This window comes from Grampus griseus (genome assembly GCF_964374135.1).
Source record: "Grampus griseus genome assembly, chromosome: 8".
Taxonomy (NCBI): domain Eukaryota; kingdom Metazoa; phylum Chordata; class Mammalia; order Artiodactyla; family Delphinidae; genus Grampus; species Grampus griseus.
In genome coordinates, this window is record NC_139002.1 from 9600480 (window position 1) to 9615223 (window position 14744).

General features: G+C 55.6%; 1 protein-coding gene across 5 annotated transcripts; it reads left to right on the forward strand.

Moving 5' to 3' along the window:
• The first annotated feature begins 159 nt into the window (after positions 1-159).
• Positions 160-14592, forward strand: ROBO4 (roundabout guidance receptor 4). Of its 5 annotated transcripts, none has more exons than XM_082660400.1 (18): positions 160-317; positions 664-993; positions 1161-1318; positions 1513-1633; positions 1904-2031; positions 2128-2356; positions 2599-2711; positions 3442-3610; positions 3741-3926; positions 4055-4097; positions 5972-6108; positions 6230-6493; positions 10222-10329; positions 10507-10645; positions 10783-11028; positions 11190-11548; positions 12728-12934; positions 13081-14592. In XM_082660400.1, exons 1-18 carry the CDS (start codon positions 248-250, stop codon positions 13089-13091), a joined length of 3018 nt encoding a protein of 1005 aa, XP_082516526.1. In that variant the 5' UTR covers positions 160-247; the 3' UTR covers positions 13092-14592. The 5 variants fall into 5 exon arrangements, with proteins under 5 accessions (XP_082516526.1, XP_082516527.1, XP_082516529.1 ...); XM_082660401.1 differs by having other exon boundaries at positions 10600-10645; XM_082660403.1 differs by lacking the exon at positions 10783-11028.
• Positions 14593-14744: the final 152 nt, after the last annotated feature.

Genomic DNA, 14744 nt, shown 5'->3' on the forward strand with positions numbered 1-14744 from the left:
GAGTCAGAGGTTATGACTACAGGATCAAGGTCAGAGACTTTCTCTCCTCTGGTCTCCTCCCAATTCTCCAAGGCACTGAGGGCCAGGCAGGAAGCATCGGTTTCCTCAAAGCCGCTTCCCTCCTGGGGCAGAGTCTCGGTCACAAACAACCACCACTGCCGCCGCACCCGCCCCTCCTTCCCTCCGCTGTGAGCTCAGAGCAGTAGGACAAAGTGCTACAGACAAGGACAGAGGCCTGAGGGCAGCCATGGGCTCTGGAGGAGTAGGCCTCCTTGGGGCCCGTCAGCCCCTGCCCCTCCTGCTTCTGCTCGTCACAGGTGAGTGTGGCCCTCCCTACTCCTAGCCCACGCTCCGCTCCGTTGATCTGAGGCCTGGCCAAGGCAGCGAGGAGACCCCCTTGCTCCTTTGCTTCCCTTTTGCAGTGGGGGGTACCAGAGACGACGGTGATGATGATGATGATGGTGATGTTGAGTGTGAGACAGACAGACTGAGAGCTCCACTGGCCCTCACCTGGGTGCCACGCACGCATGCTGGCCTTCTCCCCTCCCAGCTAGCGTGTTATTTGGGAACTGATCTTCAGGCAAGAGGAGGAAGATGAGGCGTGCAGGGATTTGGGGGCCCTATTTGCAGTCAGACTGGGCTGCACCTCCTTTCCTCTCCCAGGAGGCATGGCTCAGGACTCCCCACCCCAGATCCTCGTCCACCCCGAGGACCAGCTGCTCCAGGGCCCTGGCCCGGCCAAGATGAGCTGCCAGGCCTCAGGCCAGCCACCTCCCACCATCCGCTGGCTGCTGAATGGGCATCCCCTGAGCATGGTGCCCCCAGACATTCACCACCTCCTACCTGACGGAACCCTCCTGCTGCTGCGGCCCCCTCCCCGGGGACGTGCCCACGATGACCAGGTCCTGTCCACAGACCTGGGTGTCTACACGTGTGAGGCCAGCAACCGGCTGGGCACGGCAGTCAGCCGGGGCGCTCGGCTGTCTGTGGATGGTGAGCCCTGGGCGGGGAGACCTGGGTTGGGGGTGGTCCTAGATAGGAGACCGGGGAGGAGGGGCTCTTCGGAAAGGCAGGTAATGCAGAACGCTGTGAGACGCCAAGGCAGGACCTGAATGTGGGGACTGGGTCCCGCCCTCTGCGACCCTCCCTCCTCCCCACAGTCCTTCGGGAAGATTTCCAGGTCCAGCCTCGGGACGCGGTGGCCACGGTGGGCGAGCAGGTGATTCTGCAGTGTGGGCCGCCCTGGGGCCACCCAGAGCCCACAGTCTCATGGTGGAAGGATGGGAAACCCCTGGCCCTGCAGCCAGGGCGGCACTCGGTGAGTGTAGCCCCCTTCCCCACGCCTCACCCTGTCCTGGCCACAACTGTGCACACGCGAGGGACTGACCCGCCCCATGGCCCAATGTCCCCTGCAGTATTTGAGGAAGGGGAGGTGGTGAGGCCTTAGACTTCCCTCCGCACTCAGAGGCCCTCCCCGCAGGGGACACTTCACAACGCACCTGGTCCTGACAGGTGTCCAGAGGTTCCCTGCTGATGGCAAGAGCAGAGAAGAGTGACGCAGGGACCTATATGTGCGTGGCCACCAACAGTGCAGGACGACGGGAGAGCCGGGCAGCCAGGGTGTCTGTCCAAGGTAAGGGGAGGGCGGTCAGGGCCAAGGTCGGGGGCTCCAGTTAGGGTGGTGTGGTCTGGTTTTGGCTGAGTTTAGGGGATGTGGGAGCGGAACCCGGGATCAGGGTCAGAGCGGCGGGGACCCCATTTAGGGGTGGTTCCCCCGTCCTAGAATAGAAATCAGAGTGCTCTCAACCTGGGCGAGTTCTGGCTCCTCTGTGGCCGAGGGATGTTCCACCCAATTCCTCCGTTCTGGCCTATGGGCCCCACCCCAGCCCTGTGCTCCCCACAGAGCCCCAGGACCACAAGGAGCCCCTGGAGCTTCTGGCTGTGCGCATTCAGCTGGAAAACGTGACCCTGCTGAACCCAGACCCTGCGAAGGGCACCAAGCCTGGTCCTGCTGTGTGGCTCAGCTGGAAGGTGAGGCCCAGGACCTGGGCTGGAGCCCGTCACAGCTCCAGAAAGGGCTGCTCACGAGAGCCCTGAGCCCTCCTCTCCCTCTGGGCTCTTTCCCAGGTGAGCGGCCCTGCTGCACCTGCTCAGTCCTACACGGCCTTGTTCAGGACCCCAGCTGCCCCCGGAGGCCAGGGAGCCCCGTGGGCAGAGGCCCTGCTGGCTGGCTGGCAGAGCGCAGAGCTTGAGGGCCTCCAGTGGGGCCAGGACTACGAGTTCAAAGTGAGACCATCCTCCGGGCGGGCTCAAGGCCCCGACAGCAACGTGCTGCTCCTAAGACTGCCTGAGCAAGGTCGGGGACAGATGCCCCCCCAGACCCAACAATATACCCCCAGCCCCTTTTTGTCCCACTCTAGCCGGGCGGATGGTGGGTCCCACCCCTGGGCTCCCTCCTGCCCTGGCCCAGCAAGCAGAGCTGAGAAAGGCTCTTAGTCTCACCAGTGTGGCTCTGACCCTGTGTCCCATTCCAGCTCCTTTCCCTAGAGCCTTCTCCCTCAGCATCCCTTACAGCCTCTCTCCCTCCCCCCTCCCCAGTGCCCAGTGCCCCTCCCCAGGAGGTGACCCTAAAACCTGGCAACGGCAGTGTCCTCGTGAGCTGGGTCCCACCACCTGCTGAAAACCACAATGGCATCATCCGTGGCTACCAGGTACCCTCCACAAACTGACACACCCCTTCCTAGTGGTGCCAGGAGATCCCTCTTCCCTGGCGTCCTGTAGACACTTGCTCTGGGCACTAAGAAATGGTACTTGGGCAGAGAAGCAAGGGAAACTTACTGTTGTTGGGCAAGGACCCTACTGTCTGCCAGACACTGCCGAGCACTTACTTAGAATCTCATTTCATCCCATAGTCCGCCCTGGGTTATTGTCCCGTGTATGGACGTAGAAAGTGAGGCTAAGCTCACAGGTGCGGGAAACAGAACAGGAATCAAACCAGGCCGTGTCTGACTCTCAGCTTCTAAGGCAGTGGTGTCAGAGGGTGGTTCCTGGACCAGCAACGTCAGCATCACCTGAGAACTTGTTAGAACGCAAATCCTTAGGTCCTTTGCCAGGCCTTGTGAATCAGAAAGTCGGGGATGGACCCGGCAATCTGGATTTTAACAAATCCTCCAGGTGACCATGAAGCACGCTGGCGTTTGCAAACCACGGGTCTAACGCCTATTTCGCCGATTACTTTTGTCCCTCGTCTGTCGGTCTAGAAAGAAGTGTCTCCCACTCTGTGGGGGGAGGAGGAAATAGGACGTGTGGGTGCATGCGGGGGGCGTCCCCAGGTGAACGGCAGGACAGGGTGGCCACACGCCCGGAGTCTGATCCGCAAGAGGAAGGGCTGAGCTGCTGGGATGGTGCCAGGGGGCGAGCTCCCCTCTGTTTGCGCCTCAGGTCTGGAGCCTGGGCAACACCTCGTTGCCCCCCGCCAACTGGACGGTGGCGGGCGAGCAGACCCGGCTGGAGATCGCCACCCGCGTGCCAGGTTCCTATTGCGTACAAGTGGCCGCAGTCACTGGGGCTGGGGCTGGGCAGCCCAGCAGCCCTGTCTGCCTCTTTTTAGGTGAGGACAGTGCCCACCGGCCCCACCCCGACCCATTCAGGCCCCATCTCCGCCTTCCTCTCTCCCCGCTCTCGCTTCCGGCTCCTCCCCCTCAGCCGCCCCCTCCCCCTGAGCTCAAATTCCCATACAGAGCAGGCCGTGGAGCAAGCTCTCCAGGAGCCCAGTGCGCACGGCCCGTGGACCCTGGAGCAGCTGAGGGCGGCCTTGAGGCGGCCAGAGGTCATTGCCAGCGGGGGTGTTGTGCTCTGGTTGCTGCTGCTGGGCACCGCCGTGTGCATCCACCGCCGGCGCCGAGCTGGGGTGCACCTGGGCCCAGGTGAGAAGGTGAAGTGGACTCCCAGGTGATCAGGCCTTCCCTGGGTCCAGCCAGAACGCTACAGGGGTTTAGACCGCTAGCCAGGTGCTGGAGACTCTGGGCTGACCCTTCCTCCTGCCCTCTCCCAGGTCTGTACAGACATACCAGTGAGGACGCCATCCTAAAACACAGGTGAGAGACGAAAGGGCCTGAGGCGAGGGCGGGGCCGGGGGCCGAGGGACAGTGGAGCTGGGATGGAGAAATGGCCGGAGTACTAGTCTCCCCTACTGCCAGGCAATTTGGCATCCTAGTACCTGAATTTCCCTTGAACTTCAAGTGAGAATTAAATTTCTCTTTCATTAATGTTCCTATCACACCACTTGACAAGGTGAGTAAACTGAAGACTCATGACTCAAGTGACTGCCCAAGGCTGCACAGCTAGTAGCTGCCTTCTGAATTCCTAATCCAGTGCTCTTGTTACCAAGCTCTCATTAATACTGACTGCACTCTCCTGCTGACTCGTGCTGCTAGGTGGAGAATAACTAGCACAGGAGGACCAGTCTGATTTCTAATTTGCTCTGTACACTCAGCATCTCCCTAGTAGTCCCTTTGGCTACAGGAAATCACCTACCCACGGAGGCATCTTTCCTTCGCAATAATCCACCCACAGTTCCAGCAGAGGGCGCTCTGCCCTTGCGTGATGGATTCTTACTCCTTGTTCTCAGCAACGGAGCCCGCCTGCAGGTACATCTGCTCCAAGCGCGTTTGGCTGCCAGAGCAAGTCTCCCATTATGAGACACGACACTAAAAGAGAAAACATTCTTTTTTCTCCTACTGGCTGAATTTTACACTGAACAACCATTTCATCTCTGCCCACCTTCTCCTGCTCTTTATCTCATTAGATCTCCTCTGGGAGAGTTCACATTCCAGGTCTGCATCTTTCAACAGGAATTTATCAAGCACCTACTATGTGAGACACATCCAGCTCTACCATTTTGCTGTCAGTTTCTCGGCCCAGAGCAAGGTTCTGTGCTGGCTGGTGCTGTGTTCCTGCGTTGTTCTGTGCTCATTGGTCTTTCCCTTCCAGCTACCTCCTGGGCTTAGTCTGCTCTGCCCCAAACTTTCTCTGGCTCCCCTGGGATTTCATCCCTTCTCCTTGAGGGAGATTCCACTCTGATCACTTTGTTGATTCATTCCTTTAGAACAGCTTCCGTCTAGCAGAGACAGCCACGCAAGCACAAATGCAATCCAGAATTGGGGGTGCAGAAACATGTACAAGTACAAGGAAGGGGCTGGAGGGGAACTATGGGAGGAAGAAGATTTCACATTTACCCTGGCAGTTAGAAGGGGAAGGGCAAAGGGAACAGCAAGAAATAGCCTGTTGCATTCATAGGGAAAGACAAGCCTTTTGGTCTGGCTGGGGCGTACTGTGTGGGATGGGTCAGAGCACAGACTGAGGAGCTGGAAGCCAGACCAACGAGGGCCCTGTTAGCCATGCTAGGCAGCTGGGCTCTATCTTGGTAAATGGAGAGCCACTGAAGGTTTTAGGCAGAAAAGTGCTTTGGTCTGATCCCTGCCACATGGTGTCCCATTCAAAGGGAACGAGGCTAGAGGTAGAGAAGCCAACCTTCAGGTAGCAAACTCCTGCTCTGCTGGCTGAGTCATCTCACATTTCTTCGTCTCAACTTACAGCATCAGCCTTGTAAGGAAGACCTTACTGTTGCCATCTTACAGATGGAGAAACGGGGGCTTAGAGAGGCTAATAGACTGAGTTGCCCAGGGTTGCACAGCTAAGGCTGCAGCAGATCTGGCTCCAGGTCTGTGTTCTTTCTGTCTCAGCCCGTAGCTATCTCTCTTTGATACCTCCTAGCTCTGGGCAACTTGGACTTCCCCTGATCCCAGGATAAGAAAGCGGCGCTGAGTTTGGGACAGCAGATCAGAGATCTTAAGGAGGCTGTGAGGGGCTGAAAAGCAGTGAGAAGAACACCCCCCCCCCTTCTGCTACCCGCTGAGTCGGAGGTTTGGGCCAATCTTGTTCTCCCTCCACCCCACCCTCCATTGCCCAGGATGGATCACAGTGACTCGCCGTGGCTGGCAGACACTTGGCGCTCCACCTCTGGCTCTCGGGACCTCAGCAGCAGCAGCAGTCTCAGCAGCCGACTGGGAATGGACCCCCGGGACCCACTAGACAGTCGTCGCTCCTGTAAGCATGTCCCGAGGGGGTGGGGTGGGCCTAGCAGTGGAGCAGGGGTCCCAGGGCTGGAGAAGGGGGGGGCATGGGTGGGATGCGTTCACCATAATTCCTCCTGTCGTTTTTATTGCAGTGATCTCCTGGGATCCCCGAAGCCCCGGTGTGCCCCTGCTTCCCGACACCAGCACTTTTTATGGCTCCCTCATCAATGAGCTGCCTTCCAGCCCCCCAGCCCGGCCAAGTCCCCAGGCCCCAGCTGCCAGGCGGCTCACACCCCAGCTGGCCAGGCTCTCCAGTCCCTGGGCCAGTTCAGACAGCCTCTGCGGCCGCAGGGGCCTCTCTTCTCCGCGCTTGTCTCTGGCCCCTGCAGAGGCTTGGAAGGCCAAAAAAAAGCAGGGTAAGGATGGGGGGATGGACAGCCTGACTCGGGTGGTAGGGGGGACAGGAGAGAGCATGGGGTGGCCTCGACGCCGGGTGTGGGCCGCACCCCACTCGCAGCCTGTCCTGATGGACGCCTATCGCCACGCACCCAGCCCGGAGTGTGCTGGCCTCAGCTTTTCTTTACACCATGATCTTGCTTGGGTTTTGCCACACCAGTAGTGAGCCTTGTTGCTGCAGCCAGCTCAACTCAGCAAACATTTAATAAGCACCACTGTATGCCAGACGGGGGACACAGAAACACCAAATATAATCCTTGCTCTTTACGAGCTCAAAGTCTAATGAAAGTGCCTGACCAGCACACAGATAATTCTAGAACCTGGAGGGGTGTAACCAGTGCTAGCCCAAAGCCTCAGGCACTCATGACCTCTCTACTACGCACTGTGTCCATATGTACTATGTACGTGCACGATATACGGGTCTGCCCAGGTACCCGCCTCCAGCTGGCTTCCCAGAGAATGAGTATTTCCTTTCTGTCCAGAGTTTTCTCCTGACTTCCGGCTACCTGCTTTGACTTTCTAGAGAGAAGTAATTATAATCTCTGTTTCTTTAGCAACTACTCTATGGGAGGTGCTTTACTTACATTTGTTATTTCATTTAATCCTCACAACATATCGGCTAGGTGCTATTTCTCTAATTTTACAAGATTGGGAAAGAGGGTCAGAATTGGGTAACTTGTTCAAAACTCCATGTCCATAAGCTGCAGTTCTCAGATTTGAAGCCAGAATGGTCTGCTTCCAAAGGCTACTCGGAATCTCTCTGGGAGCGCCCCTGGGCAATTCTGTTCTCTCCCTGACTCTTTTCTCCTTTTCTGAACATTCACTGTCTGCACTCTCTCTGCTGTCTTCCTGAGCCTCCTGTACTGATTAGTAAGATTTACAAATGTTCAACAGCCAGTTTTGTTAAGTGGATATAATCCAACTTTTATTAAGACAAAGATGGATTCAGAGTAATTAAGAGCTTGTCCAATATCCGGAATTTTATGACTCTAAATATTAGCCAAGCTGGCATCCTTTCCAGCTTTGCCTCAGAGCTATTGCATTAGAAATAATCATCTGTGATAATGAAATACCAGCTAAAAAGAGGTTGCAGAAGTCTCATGGAAAAACTAGCTTTTCCGTGGATAACCACACTAATTTGAATATAACGTATACCCTGTCTGAGAACATTAATACTACCCCACAAAAGGTGAGCAATTTTCTACACTCAATTCTTAAGAAGATTCCAATTCTGAGATGAAGCTTCCTAACCTCACTCAGAGATCTAGGTCCTCACTGCACCCCTTTTCTCCTCACCCGGCCCCACCCCACCACTGCCCAGGATGGGCTGAGAACAGTGACTCCCCTGGGCTGGTGGACACTTGGCCTACCTCTGGCTCTTTGCAGTGGCAGCAAGATCTCAGAGGCATGGAGCTCCTCTACTGCTGTCAGCTGGTCCGAAAGACTGCTGATTCCTTGTCTTCTAAAACTGGCAGGCTCTCTCAGTGTCCTCTACCCCCTTGACTTGCTTATTCTTTTTTCTTTTCTTTTTTTAATCTATTTATTTATTTGTGGCTGCATTGGGTCTTCGTTGCTGCGCCCGGGCTTTCTCTAGTTGCAGCAAGCGGGGGTTACTCTTCGTTGCGGTGCGCGGGCTTCTCATTGCGGTGGCTTCTCTTGTCACAGAGCATGGGCTCTAGGCGCGCGGGCTTCAGTAGTTGTGGCACGCGGGCTCAGTAGTTGTGACTCACGAGCTCTAGAGCGCAGGCTAAGTTGTTGTGACGCACAGGCTTAGTTGCTCCACGACATGTTGGATCTTCCCAAACCAGGGATCGAACCCATATGCCCTGAGGTGGATTCTCAACCACTGTGCCACCAGGGAAGTCCCCTTTTTCTTATTATCTGACCTTAGTTGGGTTTTTTCCTCTGTGACTAATAATCTCACAACTGCTGTCTCCCGTGTCTAATCCATTATATCTTATTCTCAGTTCACTTTGCGGATACATATCATCAATACATTGAATAGCCTCATTAAATAATTAATTCAAACAAATATTTATCGCAATTCAGGTGTGCCCAACAAGATTCCACCTAACCCTGATAACATGTTTACTGTATAGTTTGATTCAAATAATATTGAAACTAAATTCAAGTAATTCCAAGCAAGGTGGAAGGAGGGTTTTTTTGTTACCAGAATCCTTTAGAGGAAATGATAGGAGCAGGGATGAGCATGGCCTTTTTCCTTCCCTTTCCACACAAAGCAACATAAACAACAGGTACCCCCATTTCTGAGCTTAGTCAAGAAGCACAGGACAAGACAGGTGATGAGAGCAGGGTTGGAGCACCCAAAGGTGGCCTCCAGGACTCCCTGGGTCATATGACAATTAAAGGAAATGAGTAAAAACCAAACCAGCCAAACTACAAAAGGAAACTTTGATGGAGGAAGTCTAGCCATTGTGTGGCTTTTCATCCCAGTGGCTCAGAAGGTCTGGCTACTGTACATGGATTCCTAGGGTCCAGATGGATTCTTGATGAATGCCTTGTCCCTGCTTTGAACCTGCCCCAGATCTTTGAAATCGGACTGACTAGACAGCTCTGTCTTGAGAGTCCTGCCTGGTCTCCAGTCCCCTTTCCTAACTGGGCTTCTGATCATGTGACACTAACCTGAAGGCTGTTTCTTTTCTCCTTTGCTTGATGTTCTCCTGTTCCTGGTCTTGGGAAAATCCTTTTCCCTTTATTATTCTGCTCCTCTCTGGTTTAAACTGAGATCCATTTTGGTTTTGGCCTGACCAGGTCATTGCACACAGCCGGGTCTTCTGTATTGTCACAGTTCACGCAGAGCCCTGTCTCCTAAGTGGCCACATGGGCCTGATGATAGCTGCCATCTTGTACATGATTCTTCTCACCTTGTGTTTAAACCTGCATCTCTGATATCATCCATCCATTCACTCATTCATTCAACACGTACTGAATATCCACGGGCAGGGCATTGCCTCCCTGGGTGAGATCAACACATCTTCCTATTTTCAAGTTCCTCTTCCCATCAGCTGACTCTCTCCCTTCACACCTGACATGGTCTGGAGCTCCCTGGTTTTGTCTTCCTCATTCAGCTCAACTTGACAGCCCAACCCATCTCTCCAAGTGAGAGACACTTGGGTTTATCAGGGCAAGGCTATCCAGAGCCATGTGAGATATTTGCGATGTGAGAAGTGGAAATTAACAGATTCTCTCCAAGAAAAGAAGGAGTATTTGCCTTCACGGAGGCAAAATTCATGAACGTAGGTAGCAATGTGAGGGTATAGAGATCAGGAAATTGGAATGCGTACAGTAAAGAGAAATACAGTTGTTTTTTAATATATCTATTAGGTGCCGGGAACTTTCCAATCTGTTTTTAGTTAACTGGCCAAACCATGCTTTGCAGTGGTTGTTTACAAATGAAACAGGCTCAGGAAGGTTAACGGATTTACCTGAGGTCACACAGCTAATACGTGGCTGAGCCAGGCTACGAGTGCAGGTGTTTTGACTCCAAGCTTAGTGCTCCTTCCATTATATCACAGCTGCCTGGATGGAGAGAGGTTCTTCCCTCTTCCCTCTGGGTTCAAGAACCCTAAAGCTTAACTGGATGACGAAGCTGAAGCTAGAGCCTGTGGTTGAGGTCTGCAAGGCACACCCAGGCTTGGCCTCCAGCCACCGACTCTTTGCTTTGCAGAGCTGCACCAGGCCAACAGCTCCCCGCTGCTCCGGGCCAGCCACCCTGTGGAGCTCTGGGCCTGTGAGTTGGGCAACAGAGGCTCCAAGAACCTTTCCCAAAGCCCAGGTGAGAGGAGGGCGCTACGAGGCAGGTGAGGGGCTGAGGCAGGGTGTGGGGCTTCTCCTGTCCCTGTGGAGGCTGGCTGGGTGCAGACAGGACTCTGAGGGGCTGGATAGACAGGCAAACTGGGGCCCGGGGCTGACGGGGGTTCTGCTATCTCACGCCCAGCCTGTCGTTCCCCAGGAGCTGTGCCCTGGGCCCTGGTTGCCTGGCGGGCCCTGGGACCACAGCTCCTCGGCTCCCCCAGTGAGCTGGTGACTCACCCTCTCCCCGCAGCACCCCTCCCTCCTCGTGGACCCCGCACTCAGAGTCAACAGACCCAGTAAGAGGGCATGGGGTCAGGACGCAGGGCTGGGCACTGGGGGTGTGGGGTGTCTGCTGACCGTGGACGGGGCTGGGGGAGGGGTGGCAGGGGCCAGAAGGACGGCACTAACCATCCTGCCATCTTACCCCAATCAGGCAATCGGTGGAGCCCCAAGGCCCCTCCTGCCACCCACTGCCAGCAGCCCCTGTCCCCGCCTTTATCCCTTCTGGTCCCCCCAGCCCCTCCAGTCCCCAGGCCTCTTCCCTCTCTGGTCCCAGCCCAGCATCCAGTCGCCTGTCCAGCTCATCACTGTCGTCCCTGGGGGAGGATCAAGACAGTGTGCTGACCCCTGAGGAGGTGGCCCTGTGCCTGGAGCTCAGTGAGGGTGAGGAGACCCCCAGGTGAGTGGCCAGAGGGGGAACCAAAGGATACAGATAGGAGCGTGAGACAGGAATATGCCTAGGTCTGCTGCCTCCACCCTCCTCAACGGGGCTGTTTCTGCCACTCCACGCCCCGCCCCCCACCCCGACCGCGTCCCATCCCCCGTTTTGCCTCTTCCTAGGAACAGTGTCTCTCCAATGCCAAGGGCTCCTTCACCCCCCATCACCTATGGCTACATCAGCGTCCCGACGGCCTCGGAGCTAGCGGACATGGGCAGGCCTGGAGCGGGGGTGGGGTCCGAGGTGAGGGGCTTGCTGTGCCCACCTCGGCCCTGCCCCACACCCACCCCCAGCGAGGGCTCCTTGGCCAATGGCTGGGGCTCAGCCTCTGAGGACAACGCCCCCAGCGCCAGAGCCAGCCTGGTCAGCTCCTCCGATGGCTCCTTCCTCGCCGACGCCCACTTTGCCCGGGCCCTGGCCGTGGCTGCGGACAGCTTTGGCTTTGGGCTGGAGCCCAGGGAGGCAGACTGCGTCTTCACAGGTACATGAGATCCCTGTCTTCCTCCTCATCCCCACCGCCTGGAGCGGACACAGCTTCTCCCCAACCAAGAGGCAAAGCATCCTAAGCATCGTCTTCGTGGTCGTCGTCCCTAAAACAGCTAGTTGGGTTTTTTTTTGCGGTACGCGGGACTCTCACTGTTGTGGCCTCTCCCGTTGCGGAGCACAGGCTCCGGACGCGCAGGCTCAGCGGCCGTGGCTCACGGGCCCAGCTGCTCCGCGGCATGTGGGATCTTCCCAGACCGGGGCACAAACCCGCGTCCCCTGCATCAGCAGGCGGACTCTCAACCACTGCGCCACCAGGGAAGCCCAAACAGCTAGTTTTTATTGAGGGATGACTATGTCCCAGACACTATGATACGTGCTTTACATACACTCAACATTAACAGCAACTCTCTGAAGAATATTCTTTGTCGTTCTTTTCCAAATGAAGAAACTGTAAGTCCAACAGCTTTATCAGCTTGCTCAAGGTCACCTACCAGAACAGGATAAATTGTTCAAGTTAAAATCCCAGAGGCAGCCGATTGTACAGTCCATTCTGCTACCTCCAGGACCCTCTTACCAGATGTGGGTCTCCAGGAAACGTTGCTCCCCAGCCCAGTGACTCAGATTCGTCCCCACTGTGGGAAGGTCTGTTTTCTCGCATGTGTCCCCCTGTGCTTTCAAGGCCTTCTTCCTGTCCTGTGTGTGGCAGGGTGGGAAGTGACTGGGCGGCCTGTTTCACGTGTCTAGCAGGTGGGACCATCATCCCCAAGTCAACAGAAGGTAGTCAGGGCTCCCCGTGGCCCTTTGGAGTGCCCTTCCTCAGACACTCTGTTAGATCCCCTAGACCCATCTTACGAACCCTAACTCTACATTTTGCCCCCCCAAAAAAGCAGTCAGGCTTGTGGTAGATAGGAGAGCAAAGATTACCTAGGACAGAAGGCCAGGGCTGGGCTAGGACAAAAGAGCTCAAGCTGTTCTCTGAAGAAACCAGTGGACATCTTCCTTTCCCTGGGGCGAAGGCTCCTGTGGATGTGGCCACTGGGGGTGATGGACCGAGTGGGGCTGGGTTATGTCTAGGGTTGGGTGTATGCCTTAAGCAGCCCCAAGCCTTCTGCCCTAAACTGGTCCATAAGGGTGAAGGACAACCCTCCACAGATACCTCTACCCTCCCTGACAGATGCTTTGTCACCTCCCTCCCCCCGGGATGACCTCTTCCTGAACTCCGCCCTCTCCCTGCCCCCGTGGGAGTGGAGGTCAGACTGGTTGGAGGACATGGAGAAAAACCACACCCAGTGGCTGGGAAGGGGGCTGCCTCCCTGGCCCTCCACCTCTCGGATCTCGTCCCAGAGAAGTCATGTCAGCTGTCCTGCGCCCAAGGCCGGCGGTAAGCGTCTGGCTGGCTAGCTGATGTGGCGATCTTGACTGCAGGGGTTCTTGGCAGTGGGATGGGGTCCAAGAGGGCACCTGGGGTCTGGCAGGAGAGCTAAGGAGCTGGGGGATAAATCCATCCTCCTTCAACTTCTCCTACAGACTCCTCGTGAACTGATCCCGAGACTGCCGAGAGGAGAATCAGAACCGTCTCCCCTGTCAGCTGCCAGCCTGGGCTGTGGACTGTGGGTCTTGATCTCTGCATCTCTGCAGTCGGGGTCCACCTCTCCCAGCCTCCAGAGTTCTCCGTCCCGGATTGTGAAAACAAACGAAAGCAAAACAAAATATGAACAAAGCGGACCTGGAGCCCCCGGGGGAAAAAATCATCTCCACCTGACTCCCAGCCCTTGCTTTTCCCACTGCTTCATCCACGTCCACAGCCAGGTCATTTGGGCCTAAGAAGCAGCCCTAAATCCTGATCTCCCCACCCACTTGGATCACGGGAAGTGGAGGGGCCAAACGTCTGCCTGGAGGACAACAGTGGCTCATGGGAGAGGGCTGTGGAGGAAGGAGCTTCTCATCTCAGGGCCTCCCCTCTCTGCCTTTTCTGGACGATTCCTAACTCTCTCCCCAAACACACCACGAAGGGACATAAAGAGAGACTCCACTGAGGCAGTGATGAGTCTAGGGAGGAAGATGAAGGAGGAGTGACAAACGTGGGACAAGTACACCCTCCTCATACTCTTGTCACTATAAGCTTAAGGAATCTGATACCATAAAGCTACGATGACTTGAGTTCTACGAGGTCACTCTGCGGGCCGCCATCATGAGACCTCTCGGCGGAGCACCACCCTCAGGAGGGCTCCTGGGTTAGAAAGGGATCAAGGGTTCACTGACACTCTGGGTGTCACTCCTTTCTGTTCTGTTATGAAGGGGGGAATTACCTGCATCTTTCAGACTTTAAGCAGAATGCAGGAAAGGGAGGGGTGGGGGATTTTCGGGGTCTGCTGGTCTTAGCAACTTGTCCTGTGAAGACAACTCCTGCTTTCAGGGGTCCCAGCTGCCCTCCCCAAAGACCAGTCCCAGATGGTTTCTTAAAATAGACAAAGTAGCTAAGTTTCACAAAAGGTAGAACCACCTGTAAGGGCTGGCTAGTGAGCACCCTTCAGACAGAAAACAGAACAGAGGAATGGAGGGGCAGGACTTCCAGAGCCTGAGCCACAGAAAACCACTGGAGGGCAGGCAGGGCTGCGTCCTTCTCGCTTGGCGGGAAAGGTCAGGGGCAGAAGCCACACGCTGGGCCGTTGCTACTGAGCATGCCCAGGGTCGTGACCTCAGGATGAGGAGTCAGTGCTCTGGATACACATCCGTTCCTCTTTATTTGCTTTTCCTTTTTTGGATTTTATTTTTCTTTTAGCTTCCTGGTAAAATTCCTTTTGAAAACATGCCAACCTCATTTGCCAGACGAAATGAGAAAAAAGGGATTTGTACACACTTAGGTCAAAGTGGTAGGAGAGGTCAGAGCCTGGGACTGGGGGGTCAGCGGCCATCCCCTGAGAGCCCGGAGCAGTCACTGGGCAAGTGAGAAGGAAACAGACCTCAGTGCCCAGTGAGTGGTGTGGGCTGTGGGTTCGGGAGTGATGGGGACGATGGCGTTCGTGGCCAAAATTAAAAAGAAATTCTCTGCCAGTCTAACCAACTACATCTGGGTCTAATCTGGCTAAGAGGTGCCCATCTACACACACCCTTTGTGAGGGGTTGTGGGTGGTTGTCTGCAAAAGCCTGTTTTTCCTTCTTGGCTGGGATTTCCCCCATCAGCTCCTCCT

Bases quoted from the DNA above. Each gene is read 5' to 3' on its own strand.
- ROBO4 (XM_082660400.1), top strand. From the start codon at position 248: ATGGGCTCTGGAGGAGTAGGCCTCCTTGGGGCCCGTCAGCCCCTGCCC. The intron at 2,032-2,127 runs GTGAGGCCCAGG...GCTCTTTCCCAG, and splicing joins CTGTGTGGCTCAGCTGGAAG to GTGAGCGGCCCTGCTGCACC. The intron at 3,927-4,054 runs GTGAGAAGGTGA...GCCCTCTCCCAG, and splicing joins TGGGGTGCACCTGGGCCCAG to GTCTGTACAGACATACCAGT.